This window comes from Scyliorhinus torazame, chromosome 8 (genome assembly GCF_047496885.1).
Source record: "Scyliorhinus torazame isolate Kashiwa2021f chromosome 8, sScyTor2.1, whole genome shotgun sequence".
Lineage (NCBI taxonomy): Eukaryota > Metazoa > Chordata > Chondrichthyes > Carcharhiniformes > Scyliorhinidae > Scyliorhinus > Scyliorhinus torazame.
The window spans coordinates 252309206-252327288 of NC_092714.1; the positions used below are offsets into that span (position 1 = coordinate 252309206).

General features: G+C 49.0%; 1 protein-coding gene across 6 annotated transcripts in view; it reads left to right on the plus strand.

Annotated features, from left to right (window-relative positions):
• LOC140428539 (protein phosphatase EYA1-like) overlaps nt 1-18083 on the plus strand; it is a 324148-nt gene that overhangs the window by 192658 nt on the left and 113407 nt on the right. For all 6 annotated transcript variants that reach the window (XM_072515114.1, XM_072515116.1, XM_072515112.1 and 3 more), the window contains one exon: nt 5651-5734. In XM_072515114.1, the coding sequence (XP_072371215.1) occupies nt 5651-5734 (84 nt within the window). The remainder of the gene's footprint in view (nt 1-5650; nt 5735-18083) is intronic.

Here is an 18083-nt window from a genome sequence, read left to right on the forward strand (position 1 = left end):
CTTCACCCATGCCTTACCAACTGAAAGTATATTTTGTCCCTGTAGTTGCTCTATATTACCCCTCTCTCTTTTTTGCATGGTTGTATAACATTTGTGACCCTCCACCCCTCATGTATCCAGTGGAAGTGGGAAGTGGCTGACGAAGGGTGGGATTCTCCGGCCGCGTTCGCCCGGCGACTGGAGAATTCCGCCTGAGGTCAATGGATTTTACCATTGTCGGCGTCTCGCCCGTGGCGTTCTTGCGGCTAGGGGGTCGGGGTTGGGGGGGGGGAGGTGCAGTGAGAATCCAGCCCGAGGTGTCTCTTACATTTTTTTTGCTGGCTGTGAATGTTTTACCTTACTGATGGTACCTATGGGCTGCTGCACTCTCTGAAATCTCTTGCTCCAGCACGCCTTCCGTTTTTTCCCCACAGGTCCCCCTTTTTCAATGGCGATGGACACTTTGGTTTAACAGATGGCCCCGGTTCCAGCACACACACAACGGAAAATGTATGAGACTGTGGTTCCTTTCTTTTTGTGGGCCTACCATTCATTGCCCAGAGATGGTCCCTTCCCCCAGGAAACGGTGGGGCAAAGAGGTATATGGCCCTGTGTTGTGACATACCTTGGCCAATCCAGATAAACTGAAGAATCAGTGAGGGGAGGAGGAAAGCCTAGACCATGTTGCTCAAATTGCCATCACATTTGTAGTAACAAAGTTGCAATGCTTGCATTACAATATTATGGTTACATTATTGTGTTGCGGCATTACAGAGATGTTAATCAAATATTGCAGTACTGCTTTTGATTCTTTTGCTCTGTTTTTACCAACCACTTAACGGGCCAAGTAATCTCTGTAAAAACCTGTGTCGTTGAGATATTCTGTCTGCACAAATTAGCTCTCCGAACACATTCCCAATTTTTCTAACGTTGCTGCTACCTTTGTGTGGCCAGTGTAACATTTAAAGCCAGTGTATATCATTAACTTGGTATTTAAACAGAAAAGGTAAAATGTGTAACTTGTGAAAACTCAAACATGTTTTATTGTTACATTGCAGTCCCTGTTTAGCTACGGAGTTTTATGGGAGGGGGACTTCGGAAAGCTGGAATATTCAGTTCTGTTTTACACATTTCAGGAATGATAATTCTATTCCATTCACATCTTTGACTCGATCAACACTCAGGAAGCAGTCATCTTCTGCATCTGTGCTATCTTCTCAAGATGCTGTGTTTCAGAGTGGGTTGAATATCCACCTGAAAACACATAATTTGAAATAAAATCCAGAGAAATTGTGGTTGCTAACTTTTATGTGTTGTGCACACATTGACATGGAGAGGCCTGAATCACTTTTAAAAGAGAGCAATTTGTTTTACTTGACTTCAATTTGTATGTGTTATGTCCTCTAATGTGCCTTGCGAGATGTCCCAATTACATATCCTTTTCATGATGGACTATATAATAGTCCCCTGTGGCATGTCCCTTTAATGTGTCATTGTGGCAGATTTTTTCCAGTGTGGCTATCACCTACCCTTTTGATATCGTAGAATCATAGAATCTACAGTGCAAAAGGAGGCCATTCAGCCCATCGAGTCTGCACTGACCCTTGGAAAGAGCAGCTCACCCAAGCCCACACCTTCATCCTATCCCCGTAACCCAGTAACCCCACCTATCCTTTTTGGACACTAGGGGCAACTTAGCATGGCCAATCCACCTAACCTGCACATTTTGGGCTGTGGAAGGAAACTAGAGCACCCGGAGGAAACCCACGCAGACACGGGGAGAACGTGCAAACATCCACATAGGCAATCACCTGAGGTCAGAATCAAGCCTGGGACCCTCGTGCTGAGGCAGGAGTGCTAACCACTGTGCACCGTGCCACCCTCAGTCTTATCTCAGTCTTAAATGAGAGATCCCTGGGGCGAAATTCTCCGGAAATGGCGCGATGCCCGCTGACTGGCGCCCAAAATGGCGCAAATCAGACGGGCATCGCGCCGCCCCAAAGGTGCGGAATGCTCCGCATCTTTGGGGGCCGAGCCCCAACCTTAAGGGGCTAGGTCGGCGCCAGACGAATTTCCGCCCCGCCAGCTGGCGGAAAAGGGCTTTGGTGCCCCGCCAGCTGGCGCGGAAATGACATCTCCGGGCGGCGCATGCGCGGGAGCGTTAGAGGCCGCTGACAGCTTCCCACGCATGCGCAGTGGAGGGAGTCTCTTCTGCCTCCACCATGGTGGAGACCGTGGTGGAGGCGGAAGGGAAAGAGTGCCCCCACGGCACAGGCCCGCCCGCGGATCGGTGGGCCCCGATCGCGGGCCAGGCCACCGTGGTGGCACCCCCCAGGGCCAGATCGCCCCGCACCCCCCCCCAGGACCCCGGAGCCCGCCCGCGCCGCCTTGTCCCGCCGGTAAGGTAGGTGGTTTAATTTACGCCGGCGGGACAGGCATTTTAGCAGCGGGACTTCGGCCCATCCAGGCCGGAGAATCGCGAGGGGGGGCCCGCCAACCGGCACGGCGCGATTCCCACCCCCGCCGAATCTCCAGTGCCGGAGACTTCGGCAACCGGCGGGGGTGGGATTCACGCCAGCCCCCGGCGATTCTCCGACCCGGCGGGGGGTCGGAGAATCTCGCCCCAGATTTTTAAATTGTCTCCTCTAAGCTATCACCTATACGATATGTACTTTAGGGCAGCATGGTAGCACAGTGGTTAGCACAGTTGCTTCACTGTTCCAGGGTCCCAGGTTCGATTCCCGGCTTGGGTCACTGTCTGTGCGGAGTCTGCACCTTCTCCCCGGGTCTGTGTTGGCTTCCCCCGGGTGCTCCGGTTTCCTCCCACAGTCCAAAGATGTGCAGGTTAGGTGGATTGGTCATGGGAAATTGCCCCTAGCGTCCAAAAACGTTAGATGGGGTTACTGGGTTACGGGGATAGGGTGGAGTCAGGGGCTTAAGTAGGGTGCTCTTTTCAAGGGCCGGTGCAGACTCAATGGGCCGAATGGCCTCCTTCTGCACTGTAGAATCTATGGTTTTATGGTTTAAAGTGAGCAAGACCATGACATTGCTCTTTAATGCGGTTCCGCAACATATTCCTTTAATATTAGTGCAATTAGAATCTGTGTAATTTCTTGCAAAATATCTGGTCAGATATCTGCCACCAAATGTTTGTTTCACCATCAGGGTGAAATTTGCAGTGAGCCCTGTGTAGTGTGATTTTATGGAGTTTTATATTAGGCTTCAGGCAGAAATCCGGAAAGAAGTCACCAGATGTATTTCTTTAAGATGAAAGTAGCCCCAATTCAGTTCCTTCAGAACTACCTTGTGACTTTATTTTGAAATTCACTCAAGGGGGCAGCACGGTGGCGCAGCGGTTAGCACTGCTGCCTCACAGCGCCGAGGACCCGGGTTCGATCCCGGCCCCGGGACACAGTCCGTGTGGAGTTTGCACGTTCGGCCTAGGTAGGGTGCTCTTTGAGAGGTTCAATGCAGACTCGATGGGCCGAATGGCCTCCTTCACGGTAGCACAAGTGGATAGCACTGTGGCTTCACAGCTCCAGCGTCCCAGGTTCGATTCCCCGCTGGGTCACTGTCTGTGTGGAGTCTGCACGTTCTCCCCGTGTCTGCGTGGGTTTCCTCCGGGTGCTCCGGTTTCCTCCCACAGTCCCAAGACATGCAAGGTTAGGTGGATTGGCCATGATAAATTGCCCTGAGTGACCAAAAAAGGTTAGGAGGGGTTATTGGGTTACGGGGATAGGGTGGAAGTGAGGGCTTAAGTGGATCGGTGCAGACTCGATGGGCCGAATGGCCTCCTTCTGCATTGTATGTTCTATGTTCTCCACAGTAGTGATTCCGTGATTTGATTGTATTGCAGGGTAGGTGGTTTGGCCACCCCTTAATTGGAAATTTTTATTTTTTTTAAATTTCACTCAAAGGCTTTCCAGGTTTATATTTTGCTCTGCAACAGGCTAATAAAGCAACTTAACGGAGAACCTCATTGTATAGATTCAGTTTATTTAAATATTCTGGTTATAGCTCGATCTGTGTCATACTGGATAGTCAGACCTGTTCTGCATGTTTTGGGTTATAGCACTCTCGCCTTTGAGTTAAAAAGCTGTGGGTTCAGGCATGTGAACAGATAATCTTGGATAATATTTGCGTGCAGTATGGAGGGAGTGCTGTGTTGTTAGAGATGCTGTTCTTTGGTTGAAGCATTAAGCTCACTTGCCTGACTAGGGTCGGCCACTAAAGATCCCATGGGGTAAATATTGACTTTGGATTATGCTGTAAAATGGGCGATATTAATTTAGCAATCTGTTATACATCTCTTTATGTTTTCATTTTCAGTGAATTCAGATGTATACCACACACCTAAATCAATATTGCCCATCATACCATATTGTGTAAGCTACATTTACCCCACGTGGCACTGTTTCGAAGAAGAATGGGGAGTTCATCCAATGCCAACTTTCTTCCCTTAACGAACACCACCAGTAATGCATTAACTGATTATGTGTCACAGTGTGCTGTATGGGATCCTGCTGTGTGGAAAATGGCAGCTGTCCGTGTTTATTTAACAACAGTGATTGCATACCAAAGTAGTTCTTCGTATTTATACTATTTCTGTGACATGATGCGGTGCTCAGCGCCAAGGACCTGGGTTCGATCCCAGACCCGGGTTACTGTCCGTGTGGAGTTTGCACATTCTCCCCATAACTGCGTGGGTCTCACCCTCACATCCTAAAGATATGCAGGGTAGGTGGATTGGCCACGCTAAGTTGCCCCTTGGAATTTTTTCTTAAATGTGTTGAATGACGCGATGCTATATAAATGCAATTATTTCTTTCAGTGGGAAAGTCCGTTTTTCTCTCCTATTGCTAAGTTAGGACTAGGATAGGCGGTCCTGTTCTGAGTGTGAGCTCGCCTTGGAACTGATCTGGAATTGTCGGCCGTGTTAAGCTGAACACAGACTTCTAAGTTCACTCATTCAGTCCCATTAGATATTCCACAATTCCATTGTATATCTCAGTTGTCGCTTATTTACATGGGCAATGCTTTCTGATAAATTAAATAAGTCAAATTCTGCTTTTATTCCAAAGGATTCCATGATTTTGTTTTAACCAGTGTTTTGGGGGATCGAATTCCAGGTTTCTGTCTGTTTACAATTAGGGCTACTGGTTCATGGTGACTGAATGACTCAAATTCCATTTTTATTGCATATGACTATGGGTCTTTCCAGGATTTTACCAGTGTTTTGGGGACATTATTCTGAGATTCTATCCCTTTTCCAGTCAAGCTGAAAAACAGAGGGTTGCGTTTATTTGGCACTTGAACAGTCGCGACACATTTATTGTTGAGGTGGATTTATAATATCACTAAATATTTCAGGGAAATATTTTCTTCAGACCTATTTTCAGGTTCGTCAGATACCGATCCCTGATCTGACTCCGCTTCCTCTCTTGGCGTTTAAGCGGACTGTCACTGCCCAGGTGAATCGCTAATTGTGATTAAGTGTCACATAATGCAGTCACTGTCTGCAACTGACTGACTGACCGCATTCATGCCAGATTCTGATCCAGCACCCAGCCTATGAAAGATGCATGAACCCACTTTCGTCGGATAATGATATTGTAGATTTGTTCAGCGTTCCTGTCAGAGCTAACCTCTTCTTCGGTTGTTCTCTTCACAGCGGGTTTTTGTGTGGGATTTGGACGAAACCATCATTATTTTCCATTCATTACTCACAGGGACATATGCCACCCGATATGGAAAGGTAGGACCTTTACTCTAAAGCCCCTATTCCTCAGAGGATAAAGAATGCTGTGTGTGTATTTATTTGCCAAGTGAAAGGTATAGGCCCCCTTTTATGTTGTACATAGAGGCTTTAATTAACCATTTAGGACTAGGGTAATATAAAGTCAGTTGAGCATTCTGTTTATATGAAACCTTTACAAGTTAAGGTTCTGTTGTTCTATAGATTTGATAATTTCTCTGCATGAAACAGAATATTTGGAATTTCGAGGGAGCTATTTTTACAGGTGAGCGTAATAAATCCTGCATAGTCTACATTTTATTGTCAGCCTCTGTTCACCAGAAGAGCGGAAAATAGGAAAATCAGGTGCGCAAAGCCTCCCCTTAAAAATCACGTTAACATTTGACCGTGTGTTCCTGTGTTTTCGGCCAACTTGCTGTAAAGTTTTTATGGTCATCCAGACCATATGGAAAAGTAAGTTTCTTGAACAGAGCACAGGCCTCTGTTGCTTTGCTTCATGTTGTCCATGTGTAATGGTCCAGTCCTGAAGCATCAGAAAGAGAGGGTCACTGAGAACCAAATACTTACACAAGTATACCCTTCGGTGTCCTGTTGCAACTAGGTTCGAAGGCTGAAATATTGATAACGGGCTCCAGCCGCATCAGGAAGAATCTCACTAATTAAAATAATATTTGAGGTCATGAGAAGTCTTCAGAACAGTTGGTGCCCAAATTGTTATTGCACTCGGTGTCCCTTGCACACGTTAGCTCGTTACTTGGAGCTCTGGTGCCAGCTACATCACTTCAGACATCACTAATTGCATTGTTAGCTCCATCTTTCTTATGTGACAATAGCCTCTACACTTCAAATGTACTTCATTGTTGATAAAGTGCTTTGGGTAGGATGAGGTTGTGAACAGTGCTATGTTAATTCAAGTCTTTTTTTTCTCAAAGAGAGTTCACCCACTGGTTTTCTTAGCAGAGCTGGGAGGGAGAAAGTGGGCGGGATTTTCCGCACAATCCACCGCGTGTTTCTCGGGGGCAGAGGGAGCCCACTATTGGATGAGGGCAGGATCTTCTGGTCCAGCCATTGTCGACAGGGTTTGCCATTGAATGCACCCCTTGCTGCCGGAAAACCCGTCGTGGTGGTGTGCCGTCAGCGGGACCAGAAGATCCCACAGGCGTGAACACCCGGAAGGTTCCAGCCAATAAAGGAGAGAAAATAAATGATATAAGGACAACTTGGTAAGTAACAAAGAGGGAAGGGGAAAGAAGAACATACATTGCATCTTCTAGACTTCATGAGACACTTTGCAGCCAGTAAAGAACTTTTAAAGTGTTGTCACTGTTGTTATGTAGGCAAGCATGGCAGCCATTTTGAACACAACAAGATCCCCCAAACAACAATGAGATATAACGATCGGTTAATATTTTTTGAAGGGTGTTGGTTGAGGAATTGATGCACGATCAATTGCACAAAGACTAAAGTTGGGTACAACTGTGGCTTTATTACAGTCAGATGCGTGGCCTCCTGCTGCAGCTGGCGAAATGGCAGGGCACTGGAGGTCATGCATATTTATACAGTTCTCCGTAGGCAGAGCCAGCCGGCAGGAGCTACCAGCGAACCTGTAGTGCAGGTCCTACCTTACATCTCCTAATACAGTGGTCCACCACATTCACCCCCTGTTAAAAATGAGTCCGGCGGGGGTGACGTGAAACTATATACAATTAGTGCAATTATGTACAGTGGTAGGAAAAGAAAAGTCCATGTTGACGGTCCGGAGTCCGTCAAAGTTTCAGCCGGTCCGGTGCTTTGGTGCTTCGTTGGGAGCGAAGTAACGGTGGCGGCGATGTCGGTGCTGGCGGTGGTGGAGATGACACTGATGGCGGTGCTGATGCTGGCCGCCAGTCATCGGGGAACTCCGGGAGCATGCCGAAGTCCTCTTCGTCCTCTTGGGCGGAAAAGGGGAAGGGGGGGGATGGTCTGGTGGGGTCGATATTGGCGGCGCGGTGGGAGGGTGGGGGCGCGCATGGGTGGGGGTTGTGTTGGGGTGGAACTTGACGGTGCCAGGTTCCTGAGTGAGGCAGTATCTTGGCGGGCGTCGGGGAACTCAACGTAGGCATATTGAGGGTTGGCGTGGAGCAGGTGAACCCGCCTTGTGGAGTCGGACGTGCCTACGGAGAAGGACCGGTCCTGGAGCTGCGAGCCAAGTCGGGAGCGACACCCCGGATGTGGACTTCCTGGGGAAGGTAAAATACATTCATGGGGTGTGTTATTAGTGGAGGTGCACAATAGTGACCGGATGGAGTGTAGAGCGTCAGGGCGGACCTCCTGCCAGCGAGAGGCTGGGAGGTTCCTGGACCGTAGGGCCAGCTGGACGGCCCTCCAAACCATCCCATTCTCCCGTGCTACTTGCCCGTTTCCCCGGGGGTTGCAGCTGATCGTCCTGCTGGAGGCTATACCCATGCTGAGCAAGAACTGACGCAGCGCATCGCTCATGAATGAGGATCCCCTGTCACTTTGGATGTAGGCGGGGAAACCGAACAGAGCGTAGATGGTGCTGAGGGCCTTGATGACGGTGGCAGACTTCATATCGGGACATGGGATGGCGAAGGGGAATCTGGAGTACTCGTCGACCACACTGAGAATTTACGTGTTATGGTCGGTGGAGGGGAGGGGCCCTTTGAAATCCACGCTGAGGAGTTCAAAGGGGCGGGAAGCCTTCACCAGGTGCGCACGGTCTGGCCGGTAGAAGTGCGGCTTGCACTCCGCACAGACCTGGCAGTCCCTGGTGACTGTCCTTACTTCCTCGACGGAGTAGCGCAGATTGCGAGCTTTGACCAGATGGTACAATCGAGTGACCCCCGGGTGACAAAGGCTGTCGTATAGGGCCCAGAGTTGGTCCACTTGTGCGCTGGCACATGTACCTCGGGAGAGGGCGTCTGAGGGCTCGTTGAGTTTACCAGGGCGATAGAAGATCTCGTAATTATAGGTGGAGAGCTCGATTCTCCACCGCAAGATTTTATCATTTTTGATCTTGCCCCGCTGTGTGTTATTGAACATGAAGGCTACCGACCGTTGGTCCATAAGGAGAGTGAATCTCTTAGCGGCCAGGTAATGCCTCCAATGCCGCACAGCTTCAACGATAGCTTGGGCCTCTTTTTCGACGGATGAGTGTCGGATTTCAGAGGCATGAAGGGTGCGGGAAAAGAATGCCACGGGTCTGCCTGCCTGGTTTAGAGTGGCGGCAAGGGCGACGTCTGAAGCGTCGCTTTCTACTTGGAAAGTCAGTGACTCGTCCACTGCGCGCATCCCGGCCTTGGCGATGTCTGCTCTGATGCGGGTGAAAGCATGTTGTGCCTCGGCCGCAAGGGGGAATTGGGTGGACTGAATGAGTGGGCGGGCCTTGGCCGCATAGTTTGGGACCCACTGAGCGGAGCAGGAAAAGAACCCCAGGCAGCGTTTGAGGGCCTTGGGGCAGTGGGGGAGGGGAAGTTCCATGAGGGGGCGCATGCGGTCGGGTAGGGCCCGAGAAATCCGTTTTGGACTATATAGCCGAGAATGGCTAACCGGGTCGTGCTGAACACACACTTCTCTTTGTTATATGTCAGGTTGAGAAGAGTGGCAGTGCGGAGGAATTTATCGAGGTTGGCATCGTGGTCCTGCTGGTCATGGCTGCAGATGGTGACATTATCTAAGTACGGAAAGGTGGCCCACAAACCGTACTGGTCGATCATTCGGTCCATCTCTCTTTTGAAGACCGAGACCCCATTTGTGACACCGAACAGGACCCTAAGGAAGTGGTAGAGGCGACTGTCTGCCTCAAAGGCAGTGTATGGCCGGCCCTACTTCCGGATGGGGAGCTGGTGGTAGGCCGATTTCAGGTCAATTGTTGAGAAGACCCGGTACTGTGCAATTCTGATTGACCATATCAGATATGCGTGGGAGGGGGTTCGCATCGAGCTGCGTGTACCAATTGATGGTCTGGCTGTAGTCCACGGCCATCCTGTGTTTCACCCCAGTTTTAACCACTACCACTTGGGCTCTCCAGGGGCTGTTGCTGGCCACGATAATACCCTCCTTAAGCAGCCGCTGGACTTCGGACCTGATGAAGGTGAAATGAAATGAAATGAAAATCGCTTATTGTCACAAGTAGGCTTCAAATGAAGTTACTGTGGAAAGCCCCTAGTCACCACATTCCGGCGCCTGTTCGAGGAGGCTGGTACGGGAATTGAACCGTGCTGCTGGCCTGTCTTGGTCTGCTTTAAAAGCCAACGATTTAGCCCAGTGTGCTAAACCAGCCCCTACTTGTCCTGGGTGCTGTACCGTCTGCTCCAAGTGGCAACAGGCTTGCAATCCACAGTTAGATTGGCAAAAAGGGAGGGGGGATCGACCTTGAGGGTCGCAAGGCCGCAAACGGTAAGGGGGGGTAAGGGCCCGCCGAGTTTGAGGGTGAGGCTCTGGAAGTTGCACTGGAAGTCCAGGCCCAACAGGAGTGCAGTGCAGAGATTAGGAAGGACTTAGAGGCGGAAGTTACTAAATTCTACGCCCTGGACCGTGAGGGTGACTGTACAAAAGCCTCGGATCGGGACGGAGTGGGATCCAGAGGCTAGGGAGATCCTTTGATTGGCAGGGTGGACAACAAGGGAGCAGCGCCTTACCATATCTGGGTGAACAAAGCTTTCGGTGCTCCCGGAGTCCAGCAGGCACGAGGTCGCATGGCCGTTGATTTTCACCGTCGTCGACGCGGTGGCCAGGTTGTGCGGGCGAGATTGGTCCAGTGTCATCGAAGCGAGCTGCGGGTAGCCATCGGATGATTCGGGTGGCAAGCGTGTGCGGTTCCGATGTCGGGATGTCTGGAGATCCTGTGGGGGATAAGATGGCGGCGCCCATGGTGCGCACATTGAGGGGTCGGGACAAGATGGCGGCACCCATGGTGCACATTGCGGGGTCGTAACAAGATGACGGCGCCCATGGGGTGCACGTGGCCGAAGGGGGACAAGATGGCGGCGCCCATTGGTCGCACATGGACCCGGGAGGAGAAGATGGCAGCTCCCATTGTGTGTCTGGCGTGGGGGAGGGGGCGATAGCGGGCGCGATTGCAGCGAGTGCGCGGGCCTGGCTCACAGCCGCGAAGTGGCCCTTTTTACTGCAGGCTTTACAAACTGCAGTGCGGGCCGGGCAGTTTTGGTGGAGGTGCTTCTGCTGACCGCAAAAGTAGCAGCGGGGACCCCCGGGGTGCGCGGATCGGCGTGCGGCGCAGGCGTATTGGGAAGGCAGGAGGTCGTCGGCGGGGTCCAGGAGGGGTAGGAATGAGTAGAAGGGTGGGCAGCGCGGCGGGAGGGGTACGATTGCACGTTACGGGATGCGACTGTCATGGAGAGCGCCAAGGTTTTCGTCTCCGCCAGTTCGAGCGTGGCCCCTTCCAGTAATCGTTCTCGGATGCGGTCCGACGCAATCCCCGTCACGAAGGCATCGCGCATGAGGAGATTTGCGTGTTCGGCAGCCATAACGGCCTGACAGTCACAGTCCCGAACAAGTGGAATTAGGGCCCGCCAGAAGTCTTCGATGGACTCACCAGGTAGTTGTGAGCGGGTGGCGAGTACATGCCTGGCGAAGAGCATGTTTGCCTTCTGCGCGTAGTGTTCCTTCAGGAGTTCCATTGCTTTTGTGTAATTCGTGGCGTCTTGGATCAACAGGAACACGCTGGAGCTCAGTCTGGAGTACGGGACGTTTATCTTCTGAGCCTCTGTTGGCGCGGGGTCCGCCGCGTTGATGTAGGCCTCAAAACCTGCTAGCCAGTGAGCAATGTTTTTTCTGGCGTCGAGCGAGTGCGGATCTAGCTGCAGGCGATCGGACTTAATTCTGATATCCATTCTGTGGAAAATCTGACCATAATAAATTGATGCACGATCAGTTGCACAAAGACTAAAGTTGGGTACATCTGTGGCTTTATTACAGTCAGATGCGTGGCCTCTTGCTGCAGCTGGCGAAATGGCAGGGCACTGGAGGTCATACAGTTCTCCGTGGGCAGAGCCAGCCGGCAGGAGCCACTGACGAACCTATAGGGCAGGTCCTACCTTACATCTCCTAATACAGTGGTTCACCACAGGAATGAATATTGGTCAAAGCATTACGAGAACTCCCTGTTCTTCTTTTAATAATGCTATGTGAGCTTATACATTCATGAGAGAAGATACAGTTTAACACCTTATCCGAAAACGAAGCGTTTCCTCTGACCTCCTGGGTATTGCTTGCCATGTTGAACCTCCGGGTGGAGCACGTGTTTCGGGAGTCTCGTGCCAGGCATGCGGACGATGTGGGCCACCCTGCGAAGCTGATTGAGGGTGGTCAGTACTTCGATGCTGGGGCTGTTGGCCTGAGTGAGAACACTGAGGTTGGTGCACCTATCCTGCCAATGGGTTTGCAGGATCGTACAAAGGCAGTGCTGAGGGTACTTCTCCATGGTTTTGACATGCCTGCTGTACATAGTCCAAGCCTCTGAGCCATATAGGAGGACAGGTACTGCTCTGTAGACCATGAGCTTGGTGCCTGATCTGAGGTCCTGGTCTTCAAACACTCTCTTCCTCAGGTGACCGAAGGCTGCACTGGCATACTGAAGATGGCACTGAGCCTCATTGTTGATTTGCCCTTGTTGACAGTGGGCTCCTAGGTATGTAAAGTGGACCACACTGTCCAAGGCCTTGTCATGGATTTTGTTAACTGGGGGACAGTGCTGTGTGGTGGTGGCAGGTTGGTAGAGGACCATTGTCTTACAGACGTTACAGGATGTTGCCTGGGCTGGATAGTTTTAGTTCTGAAGAGAGATTGAATAGACTTGGATTATTTTCCTTGGAGAAGAGGAGACTGAGGAGGGACGTGATTGAAATGTATAAAATTAAAGGGGCATAGATAGAGTAGACGGGAAGAAACATTTCCCCTTGATGGAAGGATCAATGACCAGGGGGCATAGTTTTAAGGTAAGGGGCAGGAGGCTTAGAGGGGAAAAGCTTTTGTGCCCAGAGGGTGGTGGGAGTTTGGAATTCGCTGCCTGAAAGGATGGTGGAGGCAGAGACTCTCATAACAATTAAGAAGAATTTAGATGTGCACTTGCGAGCCTAAGGTGTACAAGGCTATGGGCTGTGTGTTGGGAAATGGGATTAAAATAGTTAGGTGGTTGTTTTTGATTGGTGCAGACTGAATGGGCCGAAGGGCCTTTTCTGTGCTGAATGACTCTATGATCTATGTTTAGTGTAAGGCCTGTGCTCTTGTGAAGGTGTTGACGGTGGCTTGGAGCTTGACCTCCGAGGTTGCTCAAACGCAAGCATTGTCTGCATACTGTAGTTCAATGACAGAGGATGGAGCAACCTTGAATTGCCCCTGCAGGCCGTGGACGTTGAACAGATACCCGTCTCTTTTGTAGTTTGGTTCTACTCCAGCAGGGAGCTTGCTGAGGGTGAGATGGAGCATTGCAGCAAGGAAGATCAAGAAGAACGTTGGTGCGGTGACACAGCCTGCTTGCCCCCAGACCAAACATGAATTGGGTCTGCGATGGATATGTTGGTCAGGATCACACTGTGCATGTAATTGCGGAGCAGGCGGAGGATAGTGACAAACGTTTGGTGGCAGCCGAAATGGAGGAGGACGCTCCATAATCCCTCATGGTTAACAATGTCTGAGGCCTTTGTGAGGTCAAAGAAGGCCACGTACAAGGATTGGTGCTGTTCCCTGAATTTCCTTTGTAGTTGCTGAACGGTAAGGATCGTGGGTGGGATTCTCCAGCAGGGAAATTCATCTGCAGTCGACCTGCCACCTTTCTTGAAGATGGTCACGATTATAGCACCTCTGAAATCTCCCAGCATCTCCAGATAAGGGAAATGAAGTTATATGTTTGCACCAATAGTGCTTCTCCGCCATGTTTTAATGCTTTGTTGGCATTCCATCTGCTCCAGGTGCCTTGTTGTTCTTTAGCTGTCAGATGGCCCTTTCTACCTCCCGTGGGGTTGTGCTGAGGTGACAGCGGGTAGTACATTGGGAATGGAGGAGAGGACACTCTCGATGAAGACCGAGTCTGAGTTAAGGAGATCTTCTTCCAGAAAACACTGACTGCTTCTCTGTTCCTGATGAGGACCTCTCCGATCTTGGCTATCAGTGGGGTGAGGCCTTGTGTGCTTAGGCAGCAGGTGGTCTTGACTGCGCTATAGAAACCTCTGCGTCATGGCCCTTGGCTAACTGCTGGATCTCTTGCACTTTCTCCACCCACTATCTGTTCTTTAGGTCTGGGGTTTTTTGCTGGGCCTCAGCCGTAGGCGTCTGTGGAGCTGCTTTCTTGCTCTTAAGCTGAGTTGGTGTTGCAGGTTCAGAAAAGTCTCGCGCTTACAGCTTATCTGCTCCTGGATCTCCACTCATTCTCATCGAACCGACCTTGGTGGTTCCTGCTCCAGTGACCAAGCGTCTCTTCGCAGACACTGATTATGGAGGGTATGAGGGCAGACCATGCTCTGTGGACACTCTGCGCCTCTAGCTGATTGGGAGTTGTCAGGTTGGCAGTGCGACACTGGCTGAATAGGGCTCTATTATCAGGGTCTTTGAGTGCCTTTCATCCTACAACTCATTAATGTTTCCTCAATGTCAGGTTAAATGAGTGCAATCAAGGGTGAACTCTAGTCACAGACTCTTCTGTGGCTGTGAAAAGGCAATGCTTCTTCCCGCATTATTCTGCACCAGGACAGGATGAATGAACCAGTATATGTACCAAAATACAAACATAACGATAAACAACAAACTTGTTGGGTGGGATTTTCTCGTCCTTCTCATTGCGGAATGGGAAATTCCCACCCGGAGTCAACGGATTTGTTATGGGCTGGTCAGACTTTCTGTCACGCCCCCGTGATTCCCATAGGCAGGACCGTAAAATTTAGGCCATTATTCTTAAATATAAGGGAACATTTTCCCCAATGTTAGGCTCCCCATCTTACAACATCAACAACATACATTTCTAGGGCATCCTTATCAAAATGAAAACATCTCAAGGTATTGCACAGAGGTATTAGGAAACAAAATACGACACGGGGCCAGGTGCGGAAATATTAGGTCAGAAGGCCAAAAGCTTAGTCGAGGAAATAGATTTTAAGGAGTGTGTTAAAGAAGGAAAGTGATTTTGATGGGCAGAGAGGTGTAGGGAGGGAATTCCAGAATTTCGGACCTAGGCAACTGAAGGGACAGCCATCAAAGATGGAGTGATTAAAAGTGGAGATGCCCAAGAGGCCAAAATTAGATAAGCAGATATTTCCAGGAATCATAGGGCTGGACAAAATCAGAGATAAGAGTGCAAAACCTAAAGATGTTGCTTGATCAGGAGCTAATGAAGATCAGCTATCACAGGCATTTTTTTTTAAAAGTTTAGAATACCCAATTAATTTTTTCCAATTAAGGGGCAATTTAACGTGGCCAATCCACCTACCCTGCACATCTTTAGTTGTGGGGGCGAAACCCACGCAAACACGGGGAGAATGTGCAAACTCCACACAGACAGTGACCCAGAGCCGGGATCGAACCTGGGACCTCGGCGCCGTGAGATTGCAGTGCTACCACTGTGCCACCGTACTGCCCTATCACAGGCATGATAAATGAACAAAACGTGGTGTGGGTTGAGACATGGGCAGCAGAGTTTTGGATGATCTCATGTTTACAGAGAGTCGAATGCAGAAGACCAGTTAGGAATGTAAATTGGTATAATCAAGTAGTCCCAGAAATAGCTGTAAATCAAGGAATGGTAGGGAGAGAGGAAGTCAAGGAAATTACAATCACCAGAAAAGTGGTAGTGTATAAATTGTCAGAGCTGTGGGCTGACACGTCCTCGGGTCCTAATGGATTTCACGCCAGGATGTTAAAAGAAGTGGCTGGTGAGATTGTTGATGCATTAATTTTCCAAAATTCCCAAGATCCGGGAATCCATTTGATTGGAAAATTACAAATGTAACTCCTTTATTCAAAAAGGGAGGGAGACAGAAACATGAAACTACAGAACAGCTAGCATAACATCTGTTTTTGGGAAAATGATAGAAGTTATTATTAAGAAGATAAATAATAGGGTAATTGGAAAAATTCAAGGTAATCAGGCAGAGTCAACATGGTTTTGTGAAAGGGAAATCACATTTAACCAATTTATTGGAGTCCTTTGAAGAAGAAAGGTGCTGTGGATAAAAGGGGAACAGGTGGATATACTGTACTTAGCTTTCCAGAAAGTATTTGATAAGATGTCATCTTAAAGGTTATTGTGGAAAATAAAAGGTAATGGTGTATATTGGCTTAGATAGAAGACTGGCTCGTCACAGGAAACAGAGCAGGCAAAAATGTCTCATTTTGTGTTTGGTAAAATGTAATGAGTGGAGTGCCACAGGGATCAGTGCTGGGACCTCAACGTTTTATAATTTATATAAATTATTTGGATGAAGAGACTGAAGTTTTGGTTATTAAATTTGCATGTTACACAAAATAGGTGAGAAGGTCAGGTCTGATGAGGACGTAAGGAGGCTACAAAAGGATATAGATGGGTTAAGTGAGTGGACGAAGATCTGGCAAATGGGGCATAACAGCAAAAATGTGAAATTGTCCAATTTGGCAGGAAGAATAAAAAAGAGGCTCATTATCTAAATGGTGAGAGATTGCAGAGCTCTGGGATGCAGAGGGATTTCATAGAATTTACAGTGCAGAAGGAGGCCATTCGGCCCACCGAGTCCGCACTGGCTCTTTGAAAGAGCACCCTACCCAAGCCCACACCTCCACCCTATCCCCATAACCCAGTAACCCCACCCAACACTAAGGGCAATTTTGGACACTAAGGGCAATTTAGCATGGCCAATCCACCTAACCTGCACATCTTTTGGACTGTGGGAGGAAACCGGAGCACCCGGAGGAAACCCACGCACACACAGGGAGAACATGCAGACTCCGCACAGACAGTGACCCAAGCCGGGAATCGAACCTGGGACCCTGGAGCTGTGAAGCAATTGTGCTAACCACTATGCTACCGTGCTGCCCTAATCTGGGTGTCCTGGTGCATGAATCACAAAAGGCTAGTTTCCAGATACAGCATGTAATTAGGAGAGTGAATAGAACTTTATCATTTAGTGCAAGGAGAATTAAATACAAAAGTATGAAGGTTATGCTTTAGTTGTTCGTGGAATTTGAGAGGCTGCATCAGGAGTATTATGCACAGTATTGGTCTCATTATTTAATAAAGTATGCAAGTGCATTGGAAGCAGACCAGAGGAAGTTCACCAGACTAATAGCTGGGATGGGCGGGTTGCCTTTTGAGGAAAGGTTGGACAGGCTAGGTTTGTATCCATTGGATTTGATTGAAATATATAAGACCCTGAGGGGTCTTGACAGGGTGGGTGTGGAAAGCATGTTTCCTCTTGTGGGAGAATCTAGAACTAGAGGGTCGCTATTTAAAAATAAGGGATCGTCCATTTAAGACAGAGTTGAGGGGAAATCTTTCATCTGAGGGTCGTGCATCATTGGAACTCTATTCCTCAAAAGGCAGTGGAAGCAGAGTATTTAAATATTTTTAAGGCAGAGGTAAATTGTTTTTTGATAAGCGAGGGGTGAAAGGTTATCGTGTGCAGGTAGGAATGTGAAGTTGAGATTGTGTGATCAGCCATAATCTTACTGAATGGTGGAGCAGGCCCGAAGGACCATGTGGCCCACTTCTGCTCCTAGTTTGTATGTTCGTATGTATGACTATGTTCTTTCCATGTCTTATTGAGAAAGCAAGATGTGGAAGTGGTTTATTTATAATGCAGAGGAGAACCATGGAATTAATCATTGCATTATTTCCTGTAAAGATTTCTGTAAATATGAATTTGAAGATAAGAAAGCAGGACATAAAACAAAATCTAACCCATCGAGTATTTTCCTTCAATAAATGTTGTATTATTGTCTTTCCTGTGGATGAGTATCTTTAGCAAAAATTCTGAAAGATTTATACCTGCCTCTATAACTTGCAAAATGTTTTGGACTGGATTCTGCATTCTGGGACTAGGTGATCCCACCAGAATAGCCTTAGTGTTGGGTGGAGGTGTTGACTATGGGTAGGGTGCTCTTTCCAAGGGCCGGTGCGGACTCGATGGGCCGAGTGGCCTCCTTCTGCACTGTAAATTCAATGATAATCTATGATTAATCTAGGACAAAGGTTCGGCACAACATCGTGGGCCGAAGGGCCTGTTCTGTGCTGTATTTTTCTATGTTCTATGTTCTATTCCTGGTCTCCGCTGGTGCAAGGAGCAATGCCCAAGAGCGATTCACTCTTCTTTTCCATGCAAATATATGTATCAGGGGAGCTCCTGGGATTCTGTCGGAATCCCAC